At 38.5% G+C, this 18,144-nt stretch overlaps 1 protein-coding gene across 2 annotated transcripts in view; it reads right to left on the reverse strand.

The window, feature by feature from the left end:
* The window catches only part of LOC145495979 (uncharacterized), a 47,614-nt gene extending 30,373 nt beyond the window's left edge, over positions 1 to 17,241 (reverse strand). Inside the window, exons 1-17 of one of the 2 annotated variants that reach the window (XM_081475575.1) lie at positions 17,090 to 17,241; positions 13,007 to 13,356; positions 12,312 to 12,476; positions 11,977 to 12,090; positions 11,396 to 11,518; positions 11,055 to 11,151; positions 10,296 to 10,514; positions 9,641 to 10,017; positions 9,326 to 9,493; positions 8,787 to 8,897; positions 8,566 to 8,682; positions 8,186 to 8,276; positions 7,480 to 7,860; positions 6,951 to 7,076; positions 6,295 to 6,420; positions 5,466 to 5,822; positions 3,800 to 4,559 (exon numbers count right to left, since the gene is read on the reverse strand). In XM_081475575.1, coding sequence (XP_081331701.1) covers positions 3,907 to 4,559; positions 5,466 to 5,822; positions 6,295 to 6,420; positions 6,951 to 7,076; positions 7,480 to 7,860; positions 8,186 to 8,276; positions 8,566 to 8,682; positions 8,787 to 8,897; positions 9,326 to 9,493; positions 9,641 to 10,017; positions 10,296 to 10,514; positions 11,055 to 11,151; positions 11,396 to 11,518; positions 11,977 to 12,090; positions 12,312 to 12,476; positions 13,007 to 13,356; positions 17,090 to 17,159 — 3,645 coding nt within the window. In that variant the 5' untranslated portion in view covers positions 17,160 to 17,241 and the 3' untranslated portion in view covers positions 3,800 to 3,906. Of the gene's footprint in view, positions 1 to 3,799; positions 4,560 to 5,465; positions 5,823 to 6,294; positions 6,421 to 6,950; positions 7,077 to 7,479; positions 7,861 to 8,185; positions 8,277 to 8,565; positions 8,683 to 8,786; positions 8,898 to 9,325; positions 9,494 to 9,640; positions 10,018 to 10,295; positions 10,515 to 11,054; positions 11,152 to 11,395; positions 11,519 to 11,976; positions 12,091 to 12,311; positions 12,477 to 13,006; positions 13,357 to 17,089 lie in introns of those variants that run through there. The other variant, XM_081475576.1, reaches the window with a different exon arrangement.
* Positions 17,242 to 18,144: the final 903 nt, after the last annotated feature.

Below are 18,144 nucleotides of genomic sequence, written 5' to 3' on the forward strand. Positions count from 1 at the left end.
CGTTACGTGACGTTTCATTTCAATATTTGACCGGATTCGCAAAAACATAGCCAAACTTGTCACTGATAACCTTGATACAATTCTGTCCTAGAGCTAGCTTTCCACGAGGCTTATCGTAGCTCAAATAACAGCAAATAACTCTCCTGTATGCCTTTTGAGGCCAGGAAGACTAAATTCACCGTCTTTTCGTTGAATCATTAATTGTACAATTTAATTAAGAGTGCTTTCAACATGAAATTGGAGTCTAGATCAACATGAACGTACAGATATCAAAACCGCGGCGGAGAGCTAATCTATCGCTTTCTAAGGGCCTGCATCGTCCTAAATGGACTGAACAAGAGCTTCCTACATCGAGAATCGATCGAACTGCAAACAAACTAGGCCATAGTTAGCAGTAAGCGAACACTCAACATGTCGCTACGTCGATTATCGCGCGGAAGCCACGCAAATAAATTTCTTCCGCGCTAGCGAATCACAGACAATTCTGATTGTTAGCTAAGCCGAGAACGCCTAAAATTGATAAAACAAGGAAATTCTACTCACGATCAGCGTTTGAACTCATGTTCTTCTATCTCCTCGTGGCCATGTTTTGCTCGCAAATAGCAATGTCTCGGATGTACTTCAATTTTGTCGAGCGCGGAATGGCACATCCAGATTTCAACAGACTTTTTTTTTTTCTGTAGCTACATCAAAGCTCAGAGCAAATGACGCCAACAGCAGCTAGAAATGTCTAGTCCATTGAACGTCTAAGCCCTAAATCGATGGGGCTGAAGATTTTTGCTGTCTAAAGCAAGCACAACATTATCGCCACAGGGCAAACGGCCTACTGTTACGGGACTAAATGTGACCCGTACAGTTTACACATCTCCTCAGGCCCGCCTCACATACGATAATGGACGACGCTTACTAGCAAATCGTTAGACTTGGGCCTTCATTGGACTTAGTGATGTCCTCGGGCAGACTTCCTTTAGACAGCAAATACAGAACGCTAATCGGTCGCTCCTTGTCAGAGTCACCGCGCGAACTGAATTCAGACGAGTGTAGCCTGGGCTAAACTTCACGCAAATTGAAAAGGGGTTTGGGGGGGGGGGGGGGGTGGTCGATAAATAATGAAAAAAATACCTAAATAAATGAAACATGCGGCAAGAAGTTTCTACAATTCATGCTAAGTAAGATTTGCAAGCTGCTGTCATAACGAAAGCAGAAAAAAAAAAATGAGAAAAAGAAATAAATCAAAAAACACTTGATTCAGTCTTTAACACCGTTTTCATAAATCCAGACATACATTTCAAGGGAACAAGACTGCATGACCCAGAAAGGTCGAAAAACGAGCGTGTCTAATTTCTGTCGATCTTTCCAAACCATTTAGAGTCAAACTAGGTAATTCCCTGAGCAGTTTAGGACATTCTGTGCCAATATATGTCTGAATTTATGAAAACCGTGTTAAAGACTGCACCAAAATAGCGGGCATGTTTTTGGAAAATCGGTTAGATCTATTTTGCTACGTTGTTCTGACATAGGACAATCGGAATGGAAGCATGTTTGACCTTGTAGCTTGTTTTTTAACCGCTCAGACAGATCAGCTTAATTTGACACGGGCAAAATGATGCTTCATCTAATAGGACAAAACAGGCATAGATTTATAGAGAGCCGCAATTTATAGTCACAGTAGCCTCTGGTGGTCTTGAGTAAAGTGATTATTTTCTTACAGCGAGTATCCAGGTTGTGCTTCTTCTTCCTCTTCTTCTTCTTCTTCTTCTTCTTCTTCGTCTTCTTCTTCTTCTTCTTCTTTTTTTTTTTTTTTTTTAATGACTGAATTGTTGCATGAGCAACTACTGAAAATAAAACTGTGATAATCGTATTAATTCTTAATATTGGCAATCGGCTTTGAAGGGGTCTTTTCGGCGAAACGTCGCAGGAGTGACAAACGGACACGGTTTGAAGTGAAAAGGGCCACGCGTACTCAAGGATTTGATTGATTGTTTTGTGAGTCAGTCGCACTTTTTAGCAATCAAATAAAGTCAATTGTTACTGATTATCATTCAGTGTGTGCCATTTTGACTCACTTAATAGTAGTACTTTAAATCCGCGAGGTCGAAATCAAACTTTTCGCTAAAGGATGACAATCCTCTGTTTGCGACAACGACTGAGATTAAAGTTATTTCTACACTGGTGTTCGTTAACTGCCAGCCATGTGTGACACTCAAAACAAGGGATTAGCAAAGCAAAGCACGAAACGCGAGGCTAAAGCAGAAAATCGAAGGTGTATTTAATTTTCGGTCTTGCGGGTTCATTTGTTGCAGTAAGGAGTTCGAGTAAACAAGACACGTACCAAGAAATAATAAACACACCAACCGCTTTCTTTATTACTTTACGGCTAAGTAACTACTTTTTTTACAGCGGTTATTCCCAAGTTAGTTGTATTAACACGGTATTAAGATATTAAGCAAGCCACCGAATGGCAACTTCAACGGCAACAGCAACGAGCAAAAGCCCTGAAAGTTGGTTACATTCTTAGTTGTTCTCTTCAAAATTTATTGGTGGTGCTGCTGATGCGAACCTGGTGAAATCATGCGTGCACCACATCTGTAAGGGGTTTACTGACTTAACATATTCAGCTGAAAGCAGTTCTTAGTCAGCTAAGCAGACTAAACAGATCTCGGGAAATTGGGAAGATTGGTTCGCAGAACGACACTTACAAGTGATCGATGTCGTCTTTGTCGTTGCCATGGTAACCTTGAAACCCTTTTACTCCGGATTTGTTTCATTGACTTGTACAACGCGAAGTCAATTCCTTGAAACAACGGCTTTTACTTTCATAATCGGTGATAAACAAAAAATTGTTGCATATGTGATGTAGGCTACTGTAGCTTTAAACTTTTGAAAAGGGAAACGTAAGATATATTGATTTCACTATGGCCATTTAGCGGAAAGCTACTAATGACATACCTAATTGCTAAGTGTAAGTAGAAGCTTGGTAAAAACTGAATGGTATACGTAAATCAACAAATATAATTAATGCACATGGAAATCAAGCCGTCTGACGGTTTTAAGCTTAAGTGCTTCTTAAGATAATTTATCTGAAGCTATCGTAGCGATATTATTAGTTAGTTATAACAAGTATTTCTTATTTTATTATTTATTATTTCCGGTAGGAATTAAAAAAAAAAAAAGAAAGAAAGAAACACTGTCTAGCCAATATTATTTGGAAGTTCCTATTCTTACAAGACAAAACTGACGGGATCAGACAGTAGTTGATTATCCCGAACTTAAAAATGATAATAAAACAACAACGAGGACGACAAAAAGAAACAAAACAGACGGAAAAAACAAACAACGATACAAACAAGAGCTAAGAATTACGGTAAATCCCCGAAATATTGACATTAGCAATCTGTAATTTTAGGATATTCTCACGGCACGGTTTTGTTTTCCGGGGGCAATTTTCAATTTAAAGTTTCGCCTACTTCGCTTATTTCCCTATCATGTTCTTTTAAAAATGGATAAATCTCATTATTTTCCAAAAACAAAAAAAAGGAGTTAAAACATGAAAAACCTGTTAGAAAGTAGAAACTGTAGGAAATCCACTACTCCACCATCTCATTGGATAGTCTTTTACTGTTATCAAGCCATCTACAGAGTCAACGACTGAGGAATCGCCAATAATTGTGATATAAAACAAAAGTAAAGTCATCAATATATTAACGCAAATTATGTGTCTCTATCCTGTAAATCATAGAGTTGAAAATGTTTAATCAGCGATTCAAGTTGAGCCATCTCAGGTTAAGTGTGACGAAATTATAATTTCATCACTCATAACGAAATCTAATTTTCTAATTTTTGAAAATTCCCATGAAAAAAAAGAAAGGAATATGAAAAGAAAGTTTCCGCTTCGTTCCAAGTCACCTAGATGCTACAGACCACTCCTGCATCGTCCTTATGGTTGCAGTGGTTATTTCCCCATCCATCATGAGGACAGTTAAGTAGCGACGACTCTCCTCCCCCACAGTGGACATGATTCATCCAGATACGGCCAGAAGAAGTATGACCAAATACTGCGTCGTAAGTAGGGTAGCTTGCACCGGTAAAGCCCAACTGACGACAAACCACGTCCGCCTCTTTCATATCCCAGCCGTTGTCACACACCGTTCCCCACTGTCCGTAGACGTACACTTCAACACGACCAAAGTGGAGACCTCCGTCCGCCAGACGAACGCCAGAAGATCCATAAGAGCACTCCACACTGGCATCTTGGCTGTGAGTGCAGTCTTCGCTGCCCCATCCACGGTGCCTGCATTCATGCATATGGGCCTCACTCCCTGAGCATCCAACGTCATCCATCCAAATTGGATCAGCTCCTTGACCATGGTGGGCACCGCTGTATGCATGTCGAGCGCCGCGAGCGAAGCCAAGTTGCCTGCAGAAGACGTTAGCATCATTTATATCCCATGCGTCATCGCAGATTGTGCCCCACTTACCATCGTAAAAGATTTCAACTCTTCCCTCAGGTGACGGTATTGGTGAACTGTTGTTTAAACGGATAGATCCTCCTGTAATGACTAATCATAAAAGACAAAAATAGACCGGATTTCCATTGAGTGTCGTTAAACCAAAACCACAGTACTCACTCTAGCCAGTCAGATATTATACCGAAATTTAGGTCAACCAATCAGAAATGGGAGCAAATGAACCCAGATGACTCAAGGCACCGTAAAATACGAGCGAGTTCACTATTGGCTTTTGTTTAACCTCTGCCTGGGCTGACAAAAAAAGCGCGAATTAATTTTCAATCACTTGTAGAGGCCGGCAACCTAACTCTTTTTGAGAAAGCCCTAAAATTGTTTTTACATAATTATTTTATAATCCATTTTTTTAGATTTTTAGCAGTTAATTGTATTTGTAAATTATTTGCAATGGAGTCTTAGTATTAACTTTTAATATATATTTTATTTTAGGGAGTATTTTACATAGGGTCCGCCTCCTTAAACTCCCTTTGAGGGTGTCTTTTATATTTTATTCTTTTAACCCCTGAATAAAGTCTTGAATATGTTTATGTATGTATGTTAGCGTGGAGATGTAGGGCGAAAGGCAAATTTTAACAACCTTATGAAAACCGGTCTAAGTAAATGATGTACACAAACAGTATCAAACAGAGTACAGCAATGCTCAAGTGATGAAAATAAACACACACGTAAGCTCAAATCTTAATTTTGTCTCGCGTACCAAATCGACAACAGCCTTTATTCTCTAAGACAATACGAAAGAGTTCTCAAATAAAATGTCCCAACGTTCAAACAGGAGTGTTTTTTCTTTTTTCTTTTTTTTTTTTTTTTTTTCTTTTTATGCGCGTACCCAATTATCGGTCATAATTATTGAAAAAATAGGCGCAGCACACTAGTCATCATAAAAAGTGCTTAGTTGTTTTAGACATATATATTTTTCCATTAAATTGCAACGCATCCTACCTCGGTATTTTGCACGAAAGCCCTTGTATTGTTTATTTTGGGCGGCATCGGTTGTAAACCTCACGTAAAGGTTCTTTGATGAGCTGATGACAGGAAGAGGTCGCTTGGATCCACTAAATTTTCCAATCTCCGGAGAGGAAAGTGATGTGCCATCATATACAGTTAGGTAATCGTCATATAACTCGGTGTCAAAACGATCGAATGTAAGTTCCACCCATGCATTTGAAGTTATTTTCCACTGACAATCCATACTGTTTTCGTACCACTGTCCACGCTTATTTGACTGTATAATGCCATCTATTGTAGTTAACTCAACCGTCTTATTTGGACAGGTGCTGGTAGAGTTCACCACGGGTGCTGTTAAATTAATGACAAATAAGAACAATTTACTTCAAACAGTTACTATTATCAAAATCCGTTGTTTATAGTTTCACAAACACATACAATCGCTTGTACGGCATGCACAAAGATTAAAAGTAAAACACAATCTATGATATTCATATAAAAAAAAAGGCTTAGAACAGTTCAGATAGCATTTTTGCATTGTCTAGACCTATAAACTCGTCATTTAACTTCAAGGTTAAACACATTTTCTCTTAAATCGTCCACATGGTGAGAAAATTACAAGAGTTCCCGGCTTGGTCTAATCAGCGAGTTTCCAATTACACAACGATTAGAATTGGCCAAAACATTTTCCTTTTTTTGTTTGGACATACATTTACTTTAATCTACAATTTTATAATCCCCCTCAATTTGCTTGTTTGTTTGTTGATGATGATGATGATAACGATGATTTCACCAATGTAATACAACTGCTTTGGGCACTCACCGCCACAATATTGTTTGCCGTCGCCTCCGTAGCTTGCGTTACATCTGCAATCGTAGTAGCCAGGAATATTCACACACTGGGCTAATTTGTGGCACGAATAAAGACCCAACTTACACTCGTCTATATCTGTTTCGATAGAGAAATTTTAAAAAAAAGTTCTTCATTGTGCTAAAATAATACGTTTGCTACAAATTATAATGAAAATGAATGATTCTATTTATTAGGAATTCCAACGACTTCCATATATATGATGTCAATTCATAACTGAAATAAATAAAATAAATAGGATTTTGCAATGGCACATCCCACGGAGAAGCTCTTCGTCAAATGTTTTCAGATCGAATTGGATTTTAGAAGCGTGGTTTTCCCGCTAAGAGAAGACAATGTAAAAAAAAAAAACAACAAGTGTCAGTTTCATCATGGTTTTGCAGCATTTCTGTTTCTAAGAAAACTGTTATATTGTTCATAATTATTTCAGCCACCAGTCAAATCCTAGTTGGGATAAGAAGATCAGTTGTGATAGTGGTTGCTAGTTAATTTGTTAAATTTGGCTTGACGCTATTTATCACACAATTTCCCAGCTTGTTAAGTGATTTCTACACTACTTAACTGTCCAAAACAAGTATTTTCTTATGTTAAAGGAAAGCTGTACGAACCCGAACAATTGCCAGCTGCATTCTGCAGATATCCACTATCACACAGACAAGTGTAAGAACCATCATTGTTCACACAAGATGAACCTTGTGGACAGTTGTAGCCGAAGAGTTTGCATTCATCGTAATCTGTAATGAAAAGAAAAATACTAATACGTATTTCCTTTTATATGGTGGAGATGAAAAAGGGGTTATTTTTAGTGTTAAAAATCATCACTATTGTAAACAAACGCGCAATGTTGAAACAGGCATTTATGATGAGAAGTTGTTCAGTCTGGGCTTTCGTGCGATAATCCGGTTAAATGGGTACACAGCAGTAATCATTGCTTCCAACCTATTATCTCATCTGATGGACTCGATTAAAAACGTTAACTCACTAATCAATCCTCGATTTTGAAGCAAACCGTTTCCTCCTTAAGGACGCTTCAAGATGCCGATGGCTCATCATACGTTGCTGCAGCATCACCACACACCTTCTGAGAAAACAATGAAGACAATTGCAAGAAAACAAGAAAGGTATTTTTAAACTTACCTTTCTTACAAGTAAATCTGTGGCAGTCCGTGCAATTGACATCATTCCATTCATAGTCATGACCTTTAAGAAAACCCAGAGTATGCACGCAATCCTGATTGGCAAAGTTGTTTGGTTGATATTTTGCCCAGTGATGGAAGTCAGTATTTGTTCCGTCGGTCCACACAAACTTTCCTTCTGTGTTGATATCAGACAGGCCCAACCAAGACTTTTCTCCGCCGTGTAAACTTTGAACAAACACATTTTCTTCTTGACTGTGGATACTAGGAAGATTAGCTCCTTGAATAGCGCATGTTCCCTGACTGAGGCTCCATGAACTGCAGGGAGCAACTTTTCTGTAGCAGTATCCTCTAAAGTAAAACCAGTCTTTTTCGCAAATGTCTGTTATAGAACAAAATGCATGATAAATTTAGCTCATACATTGATATATTCATCATTTATCAATGAACTCCACCAATACCACATGCTCATGTTCGTTTGTTTCGCTGTACATTTATTCAGTCCAGCATTGAGTTATTGAGTCGCTATATATTTCGAATTTTGAAAATCCGGATTTGCTTGCTTTTTTTCAATTGTTGTTTTCAAAACAACAATCTATGTAAAACTAACATTTTTGCATACCACCTCAAATACGTCAATTTAAGCACCTGCAGGTGCAAATTATTCTCACAGAACTTTAAACTGCAGGAAATAGATGGGCGCTTACCTGATACCACTGCATATGACACTGTGATGGGATCGAAGCGTTTAACAAAGAGTTCTTTGGCACAAATGCGAAATCCAGATTTGGTGATAAACTTGAAGAAAGAGGAAACAAACAAGAAGAATTCTGATACACGAGCTGTTATAAATGATTGCCCGTTAGTTATGTAATGCCCTTATCTAAGCAAACTGACAAAATGGAGGGGCATGTTTCATCCAAGCCGCTGTCTGCCGGTGGTGTTTTTATTAGTTATTTAAGTCAGATTATTGCCCAGACACAGGACCTTGGAGAAATATTAAACTTGTTATTGTACTTATCAATAATCTTGGAAATGTCCAATTTATTTTTTTTTTCCCTTAGGCATATTCAGTTCTTTTTTGTACCTCAATCCAGCTTACGATTCCGTTACACTCTGCGGCTGAGTTTCCACCACTGGTAGAATGTTTGGCTGTCACCAGCACTGTCGGGGGCTTGGGGTATGTCCAAGCAAACTTTAAATCCTGTTTATCATTTCAAAAAGAGCAAAGAAAGTTAATTAATCCTTAATGAAAGCCACTCGCGCCTACCTCCCCAACTCCAAGTTTAACCAATATATAATGCTTACCTTGCAAAAGGCGTAGTTGTACCTCTCTAAAGGTGGAACGTCGTTTGGAAAGTCGACCTCTTGGTGTTCTTTAAACAATGGCCGATGAAGGTTTTCGAAGGCCAACCAGTTCTGCAACAATGCAAGTACAAATTAATGGAAAAGCGTTACCACGTGTGGAAGTAAATATTAAATGATGCTTATACAGTACTGTTTCTTGGTAGTGTTAGTGCTCAATGATTGATTGACTGACTGACTGACCGACCGACCGACCGAATGAATGAATGAACGAACGAACGAACAAACGAACGTACGAATGAATGAATGAATGAATGAAAGAATGAATGAATGAATGAATGAATGAATGACCGACTGACTGACTGACTGACTGCTGACTGACTGACTGACTGAATGACTGACTGACTGACTGACTGACTGACTGAATGAATGAATGAATGAATGAATGAATGAATGAATGAATGAATGATAAGACCAGACCAGACTAAGTTAAAGTATTGCATTACATGACAATGAATTATGCCAAATTTAACAATACATACCACTGAGATATCGTCATGAACTCCAGCAAAGTTTTGTAGTTCCCGGAGACAGATCTTAAAGGAACTCGCTGACACGTCTTCGAGCCACACACTGGTAGCATCGTGCATTAGACTTGACCTGTAGTGTTCAGCTGTTACTAATACCGTCGGTGACCTGGAAAACTTTCCCTAAGAAAAAGAAAAGAAAACAAAGTAGGTTGACTAGTCTTAGAACATTGGCTTCTTGGACTGGGAAATCACTTAAGAGTTGGAAATGCTGGGTTTGAATGTTTTCAATATGTTTCAGAAAGCTAACAACCAAAACAGGCCAGTTACCTTAGAAAAGGCGACCGTTTGACAGCTAGTTCCAGTCCACCATCTAGAGAACATTTCTTCCCCTGCTATTCCTCCAGGGGGCGCACCTTGGTAGGCGACCCAGTCAATTGTGGCAAAGCTATCTGAGGGGTAGTCATTCCTGCCAGCTCGAGTAACACAGGCTGTAAACTGAGTGCTGTTAACACTTTCAACCCAAGGTGTGGCGGCCTCGTGCACCACGCTCGCATCAGAGTAATTAAAATGGTTCACAGAGAGCTGCACGTATATCTTCTTCAGAGGATAAAATATAAAAGGATCAAATTTAATAACTTCGCACTGATCTTCTGCCCAAGAGGGAGTGTTTTTGAAATTGTGTCTTCCTCTCTGAACTGGAAAACCTACGAGAGAACAGAACGGAATAGCAAAAAAATACGACATGTGCTTCCACGTGTACATTCAATTTATAATTCGAGTCTCCCTGTTAACCATGCAGTCAGTTCTTCTGCCTATCCATTCTTCCCACTGTAGACTGCACTTAATTTGTGTAAACAATAGTTCAAGTAAACAATAAAGTTTCACACCTCTTATACTAAACTTATACTTATACCATTCCATGAACTAAACAAGCTTCCAAAACAAAAAGCAAAAAGAAAAGAAACTAAATACTTCCCATTACCTGTGCAGCTTCCAGGATGGTACTTGGTGTAATTTGCACGTCGTTTACATATGTCTTTTTGCAGCAAACACAGGTTGTCAAAAGTGAGACCGTTAGAGCCGCATACTTGCTCTTCGTATGACGGGCAATTTTCTTCACAAATGCATTTATGCTCGGTAGGAGTGTAGGCTTTGCAGAAACTGTGGTATGTGCAGATAATATCCCTACATGGATCAAGGTCTGAAAGTACAGAAGAAATAAAATAATTAGCTTAAGGGATTACGGTTCTTTCATAGACTAGGAAAGGATTGACTACATGAATGAGTACATATGTGAATGGATGCACAGTTTGTTTTTCTTGTTGTTGTTGTTGTTGGTGCCTTAAAAAACCTTTATAGCTATATATTAGCAGGATCAAAACAGAACAGAACTGTGTTTTTGTTCCTTTCGCCAGGTGGGAAATGTTAAACTGATCAATGTTGACTTGTAGAAACACCCAATATATTGATGTAAGAAAATGCTGAATAGATTAACGGAGGGATGGACAAAAGTAGTGTTAGGTATTCTGACGTAAGTGGAGAGATTACACGTTGTGGTACTGTGGCAACAGTGCTCTGTATTATTTTAATTTTCTACACATCAACATACGTTGGTATGGGGTGAGGGTGGTTCGGATAACAATACTGGGTAAGGGTGGTTCAGATAATAACACGGGTTGAGGGTGGTTCAGAGAATAACACTTTTACCACCAAGAAGGAAGATGCACGTTTCCATAGTTACCTCCGATAACTAGAAAGTTGACGATTACATCTGTTCTCTGGCCATTGTATCCCGCGCTGTCTTTGATGCAAACTCGGCTGTGGGTTTTGTTCACTACCTGCGAGAGAACAAAAAAATTTTAAGACATACAGTAGATACGCCATAATGATCTTTGAACAAATATCAATATGCGAGGGGGAAAATAAGATTTCAAAGTCCATCAATATTTATGAACAAACCATGCAACCATCGACAATGTTGTGTAAAAATTGAAATTATTAATGAGGTGTTAATCTAGTTGTCCGTGAAATGTGTTAAAATTGTTTTCTACTGTTTCTGTTAAGTGTATGAAGAAACTGTACCTCCAGCCAATTTGCCAAAGGACCCTTGTGAGAGCAAGCTATGTTGGCATTGTTACTGTTTCCATTGAGGACTGTTGCAAGTACCACGGGCGGCTTAAAAAATGGCTCTTTAAACTTGATAGTCTACAAAAGAAGTTGAAATTTAACATCAAGATACGCTCTGATTCTGCCTGATATATACCCCGATGCTTCAGAATGTTAAAGATTTATGGCCATGTAAATACGGCTTGCTGTTGTATTCATTATTAAAAGCATATGGAAATGAAATGGACAACTCACTACAAACATAAAGCGATTGTGCTCCGCCATTCGCGACAGAAACTGGTGCCATAAATTCACGTTTAGGTTTCTGAAACATTGAAGATCTTTCCAGTAGTGAAGCCTGTATATATTGTGTTTACTTGGAACTATAATTTTATCTCCCTCGTAAACGATAATCAGTAGTTATCATTATCTGTAATGTGATCAACTTGTAATAATCATACAATGCCCTTGATTGTCGCCTTTTTATAGCTTTGTTGTCTCACTCTGATGTTCAACATGAACTCCAAAGTTATTGATATTAAACAAAATATACTTACCATGCACAAAGCATAATTATTTTCTGCAGCTGGTACCTCACTCTTGAGAAATACTAGCTTATGTGACTCTTTAGCTTCCCACGAGGATGAATAATTCTCGTACGCCAACCAGTTCTGAAGGATTAAATAAAATAAAGACCTCAATAACTTTAAAATCATTTCTCGTATATGATTAGATGAAAAATCAAATCAAATGGGTCTTAACGGGCAAGTGTCTATTCAATAAGTGAGAGCAAAGGTAGATATCTAAGGCTGGGTACTTTAGATGTCTGTAATCACCCTTTCCTTTGTTTAAACATTAGTAATGAAATCATTTTCATGAATTCATCACTTACCACTACAATTTTGTTGTGCCCGCCATCTAATGCCCTTGATTCTCGCAAGCAAACCTCGAACTGGTTGATGGTAACATTTTCCATCCAAACATGCATGGCATCCTGCTTTTGCTTTTTGGTTCCATGTTGGACAGTGACCTGAACTGTAGGAATCGTCGAAAAGGCCTAATGGTGAAACGAAAAAGTATGCTTCTAAATACAATATGAAAACCAATTAGCACTTCCTCTCCTGGAAACAGCTTCATGATCACTGAACAAAGTATAAGTAGTAATCCTGCAGGGAATGGAAATGAATTGCCAGAAATATTTAGCCGAACTGTTATTGGCAAAATTCACAATTGCACCTGTAACAAGGAACCTGTTAGGAAATTGCTCCCACTGTCCTAGTTTGGGATATTCGTGTTAAGCATGTCTTCGATGCCAGAGAAAACTTGACAATACGATGTAAAAAAATGATGACTGGTTCCAATATCACAAATGCGTCGAAGTCCAATAAAAACAAGAGAGCTAAGGTATTCTATTTTGCCCAAACCGATGCGGCCTTTAAAACTTTGGTAACCCGTTAATTTTAGTTTGGATACATGCAGCCAGGCGAAAACAACTCTTTGTTTTTTTTTTTACTTTTCCTGTGCATTAATAAATTACGAAGCAGCCAAGTTTTTTTTTTTTTCTTTTCTTTTCTTTTTTAATCTTACCTTGGGAAATTTCACTTTTTTGCATTGCGTTCCAGTGGTAAATAAGCTAAAACTAGCCGATCCATCGTAAACTCCTGATTGGGAACCTTGGAAAGCAAACCAATCGATGCTGGTGTTACCTCCGTTACCTTGGCCACCGAGCACCAGACAGGCCTTGAATCCGCTTGTTGTCACGTCTTCCACCCAAATAAAAGACGTATCGTGGACTTTCGACGGAATTTCTCCGTGATTGGCTGAGATGTACACTCGCACAGGTGATCCTTTGGTGAAACTCTTGCTGAAAGACACATCTTCGCAATAGAGGCCACTGTTTCCCTTCTGTGGAATATGAACTTTACCCCACTGGGCACCTGAGAAAACAGTTTAAATAAACCGGGTTTAATCACTCAAACCAATGAGAAATCATTTATGATGAAATTAGACTGATCTTCATTGTGGAGATTAAAAGTTCAAACTTCAAAATGCGTTTGATTCGCAGAAAAGTTGCGCTACTTCGGGAGTGTCAAAATATTTCCATAAACTGCTCAAAAATAATTCTGATCCGAATGGTCAACATCCGAAGTAGTCCAAGATTCAAAACAGCAAGTAAAATAAAATAAAAACTTAGATCAGCTGAATTTCACTCGTAACAAAAAAAACATGATATCAAAGTCACAGCTTAAAATTCTTTTGATTGAGGAAGAGGTTTGATTTAAGGGAAGCGTTAGCGGGTTTTATTCCTCTATTATAGCTAAAGCCATGCAATCCACTCGAAAGCGTGTCGCACAGTATAACGTGGTCATGCACCAAGTGCTCCAGGATGTACAATAGCTGCCAGGTGATCAAAGAAATGCGACTGATGTCACTTTAGTGCGAGGACGTGCATCAACTCATGATCAGTCTCATGCTTATTTTCCTTTTGTGCTGACAAGTGATTTAAATCTGGCATGTTACACAGTGCGACAGGGTAGATGACCTCAGATCAAAGTCATTCCGTGTCTCACGAAAATCGAAATGATCCCCAGCGTGCTAAGTAAATTTACTTGTGAACTGGTTATTAAGATGGTTTAGGATCACCCGAACCATGCTTGTTTTTTTACGGAGTGTCGTCATGTGTTGTGAGTTGACGTCTTCAGCTTCAAATTCAAAAGATATTCAGTCAAGGAGGTTCCCCTCTCTTGGCAAAATTTGTGACTTATCGTTCTAGTATCCTTTTAGCAACAAATGACTTCATTTACCAAATGACTTACTTCTAAGGAAAGATGCGGAGAATAATGAAAACTTGTTTGCAATCGAGTGGCTTGGAAAATTGTTCCTCTTGACTTAAACTAAATCATGATCCTGAGAACGCATAAGCTCAATCGGTGTAAAACTCACCTTTATCTGGCAAAGCTTCCCTTTTTAGCGCTTTTCTTTATGGTTTATCAAGCTCCTCCTTCACTCACCAAACAAATCGCATCTCAATGTGTCGAGAGCAAAAATAGAGACTTTCTGGTTTTAAAAACAAAGAGGTGCCTTGTTTTCCCCAATTTCCATTCAAAATAAAAAGGACTCGAGGTTTGATTACTAAATCAAATATTCGCTTCTCGTTGGACTCACCGTTAACTTCAGCGACTCGAAGGTACTTGAGGTTACTTAGCCATAACATTATTATCGTGAGAGTTCTATAACTGTGCAAGATAAAGTATTTACGTTGGCAATAAGGCCCTCGCGTTCATCCAACATTTGGAAGGGTTAATTCAATGGAATATAAGGTTTTATGTGAAATGAATACGCGGTAGTCAAGATATTTCTGATTGATGGCACCCTATCCGAAACTGAGGAATTATTCAGAATCGTTCTTGACTCTACTTTGTATTCCAAATTTTTGACGCACGATCTTTTCGCGACCGAGCAGTAGGTGTGGCTCTCAAATGCAAGTGCAACTGGAATTTGGAAGTCAGACACTCTACAAAACCAAGTTCAATTAAAAACATTTGTCAACATATTTGCCATAGAACTCAATAAACCATGCACACAAGTTTTGTTGTTATGAAACACTCTCGGTTCGGTAAAAATTCAGTTGGGGTCCGACGACTCTGGGGGTGTGTTCTGTCTGAAAAAACATGCCACAATATTTTGTAGATTCTGCTGACAATCCTACATAGGAATTTGTTTTGAAATCTGCTGCCATACCAAATTCTTACACGATTTGGTTAATTTCCGATTATTTTCAATATATATAGTTGAATTGTGCGAGTTCAGTAAATTAATTAAATAGCAGTTTTCTCCTTTCCAAGACGTGCGCTGATAGTCTTTCTGAACACCGCAATAATTGTACTTGTGTTAAGCTTCAAAGCATTATCCTTGCAAATATCAATTTGGCCGAAATAACCTCGGTAACCTTTAAAATTCCCGAGAACAAAAGAAGTTTGCCAATCTGTTTCACACGGACTTAGGGCTTGAGACTCTTTTTAAATTACGTTTTAGTCTCTAGCGGCGAGTTTCAAGTCTTAATGTCACTGATTAGTGTGGAAATTGCTAAAACAAACCAGAATTTCAGTTCACTAGTACTACTTCTTGTTAAAGCTACAACAATATCTGGTTACCGCGTGATTTTCTCGACATAAATAACCTCGGGTGCCCTCGATATCTCAGAACAAAAGAAGTAAACTAATCCGTCTCCCTCAGCTAAAGGGATGGAAGACTTTTTCTTTCCTTTCATTTTAAAGCACACTTGTGCCAATGCTTCCAACTGGAATTGCATTGTTTTGCCAACAGTCATTCTGGTTGAAGCAAGAGTTACGAGTCGCGGAGAGAGAATTTTCAATTTACATGTTTCTGAAATCCAGAAGAACTGCGTAGCTGGGTAAAACACTCACTAAAATGTGCTCTTAACCCAAAGACGGCATTCTTACAGATGCAAAATTTACAGCAATTATCTCGGGATTATCTCGGGTTTCCCCAATGTCTTAAAACAAAGGAATTTCCGCAACATCATTTTTCATTCCGTTTCATTTGTTACTTTTCCTTTCATCAGATGTTTGCCTCCGAGTATGATTTAGCCAATGCAAAAGGTTAAAAGTGTTTCTGAGGTAGCAGCATCTGGAACTAAAGGCTAAACTAGGCGTACTTCTTGCGTGCGAAAAGGAATAAAGATAAGTGCTTTGCAAAAATCCAACCAAATAGGTCAGGTTCAGGCGAGGCCAGAATATATGGCAATATTTTCTTTGCCAACGTATACTATTGCAGTAATTATTAGCGACGTCTACTTTTGACAAATTATAAGAACTTTGGCGAGCGGGTTGATGACGATTTGACGCAAACCAAGAAACACCGAGGTAAAACTGGGGTGTGGTTCAGTCTCATTTACCTTGCAACAGAAGTGACTGTTGATTTTTAAATGCCAGTTAGGTTTACGCAAATACAAGCACATTAAATCATTTGTCTAGTATTATAAATGCATCTCGAATGTTTGTATTTGAAGCTCTCTAATGGCTTTCCGCCGGGTGGCGTCATTTTTACTTGATTATTTCGAATGGTTCAAATGCTAGTCCAGAATATACTCGTAAAAAGTGAAAATAGCTGACAGAGATCATACACAAGTCGTTGTCCCTGGATAACCTGAGTTAGTTCAGATGGTAGCGACCTACATCCCCAAGGTTCTAGGTTGGTCTGAGTAAGGCGAACTTGGGTTGAAAAGCCCATTTAGACACAGACTTTGATACAAATTTCTTCTGTAGACTTTTTTCAAGAGTAACCCTGGCTGCAAACTTAATTTTTCACTTAATTTATGCTCCTATCTTTTTCCAATCATTCAATCTCTTGCGAGGCAACTGTGAGCACGAATTTAACCTGTGGTTTTGGATGACCCTGCACTTTAATCAGTTCGGTTTGAAATGTTTTCACGATATTGTTACAGACCTGTAAAACGTGTAATATGAAAAAAAAAAATCCAGAGATGAAAAAGCAAAGTTCTGAAACTCATTGTCTTCAATGTGTTTTTAATATTTTTTTAGTAGCGTCTGCAATCTGCAATCCCATAGCACTGGATCGCTGATAAATGAACGCGAGGTTATAACAGTACAAACGAGCAAAATACTAAAATACGTAATACTAAAATACCTTTAACGCCTGAAAACGCCAAACAGCAACAAACCAACAGAAGCGCGCCTTCTTTCGCTGTAAATGCCATGACTTGAGTTTCTAAAGGGGTAACTCGTTCTAGATAAAGGAGGACTGCCACACGGTACCACTCTTTTAGAAAGACACACCACCTCAAGATCACGTGAAAGACAGTTATGTGATTGGAGAGAATACAGCCAGATATAGAATTACAGGTGTCATTTTTTTTTTTTTTTTAAAATATTAAACGTGTCTCAGCTGTTTTGAGTTTAAGCCTGACCGAGAATTACAATAGATTCTTGACAAAATAAATAGTCACAGGTAATCTTTAAATTAATTTCGACTGATCGACGAAAATTGAAAAGAAAAATTAAAAACATACAGACAAAAAGGGCTGAGCATGCATATGTGGTGTGTTTAAATTTTGGTGGAAACTGCCATATCTTCTTTAATTCCGTTATGAAAATGTGATCCATGTGAAATGTACGAATTTGAGCCAGGGGAGGATCTTCTGAAAGTCGTCAGACGGTCTCATCTGCTACCTCATAGCACTGTATTGTGTCCTTAAGTCTAGGATCTTCTCAGCGCATGGATATGCGGTAACTTTGCGATAAAGTCTTATATTTCGTTTCTTTCTGGTTGACAGGAAAGCCCCGCATTTCGGTGCAAAAGCTCACTCATAAATCTCATCTGCGTGCGATAAGAACCAAAAATGAGAAGCGAGTCTTCATTATTTTGAAATGTAGAGTCTGTAGCTCTCCCCAATTTCGTTCCAAACGAAAGCGGCTAAAGGTTTGATTTCTAAATCAATTGTTTCATCAAAAACGTCAGCCAAGCAAGAGTACTTGGCATTTGAAGAAAGAGAACTTGAAGTTTCCAACTGAAGACGACACAGACCAAAGTTTAAATTTCTTAGGCTGTTTCATTTTAGGTTTCTTTCGTCAAGAATATTATTGTTGGACGAAGTGTTTTATATTACATTACTTAAGACTGTGTTGACAATCTGGTGTCAGAGCGTATTTTTGGAAATGAAAAGAGTTTCAGCTGTTTCAGCG

Source organism: Orbicella franksi, chromosome 8 (assembly GCF_964199315.1).
Source record: "Orbicella franksi chromosome 8, jaOrbFran1.1, whole genome shotgun sequence".
Lineage (NCBI taxonomy): Eukaryota > Metazoa > Cnidaria > Anthozoa > Scleractinia > Merulinidae > Orbicella > Orbicella franksi.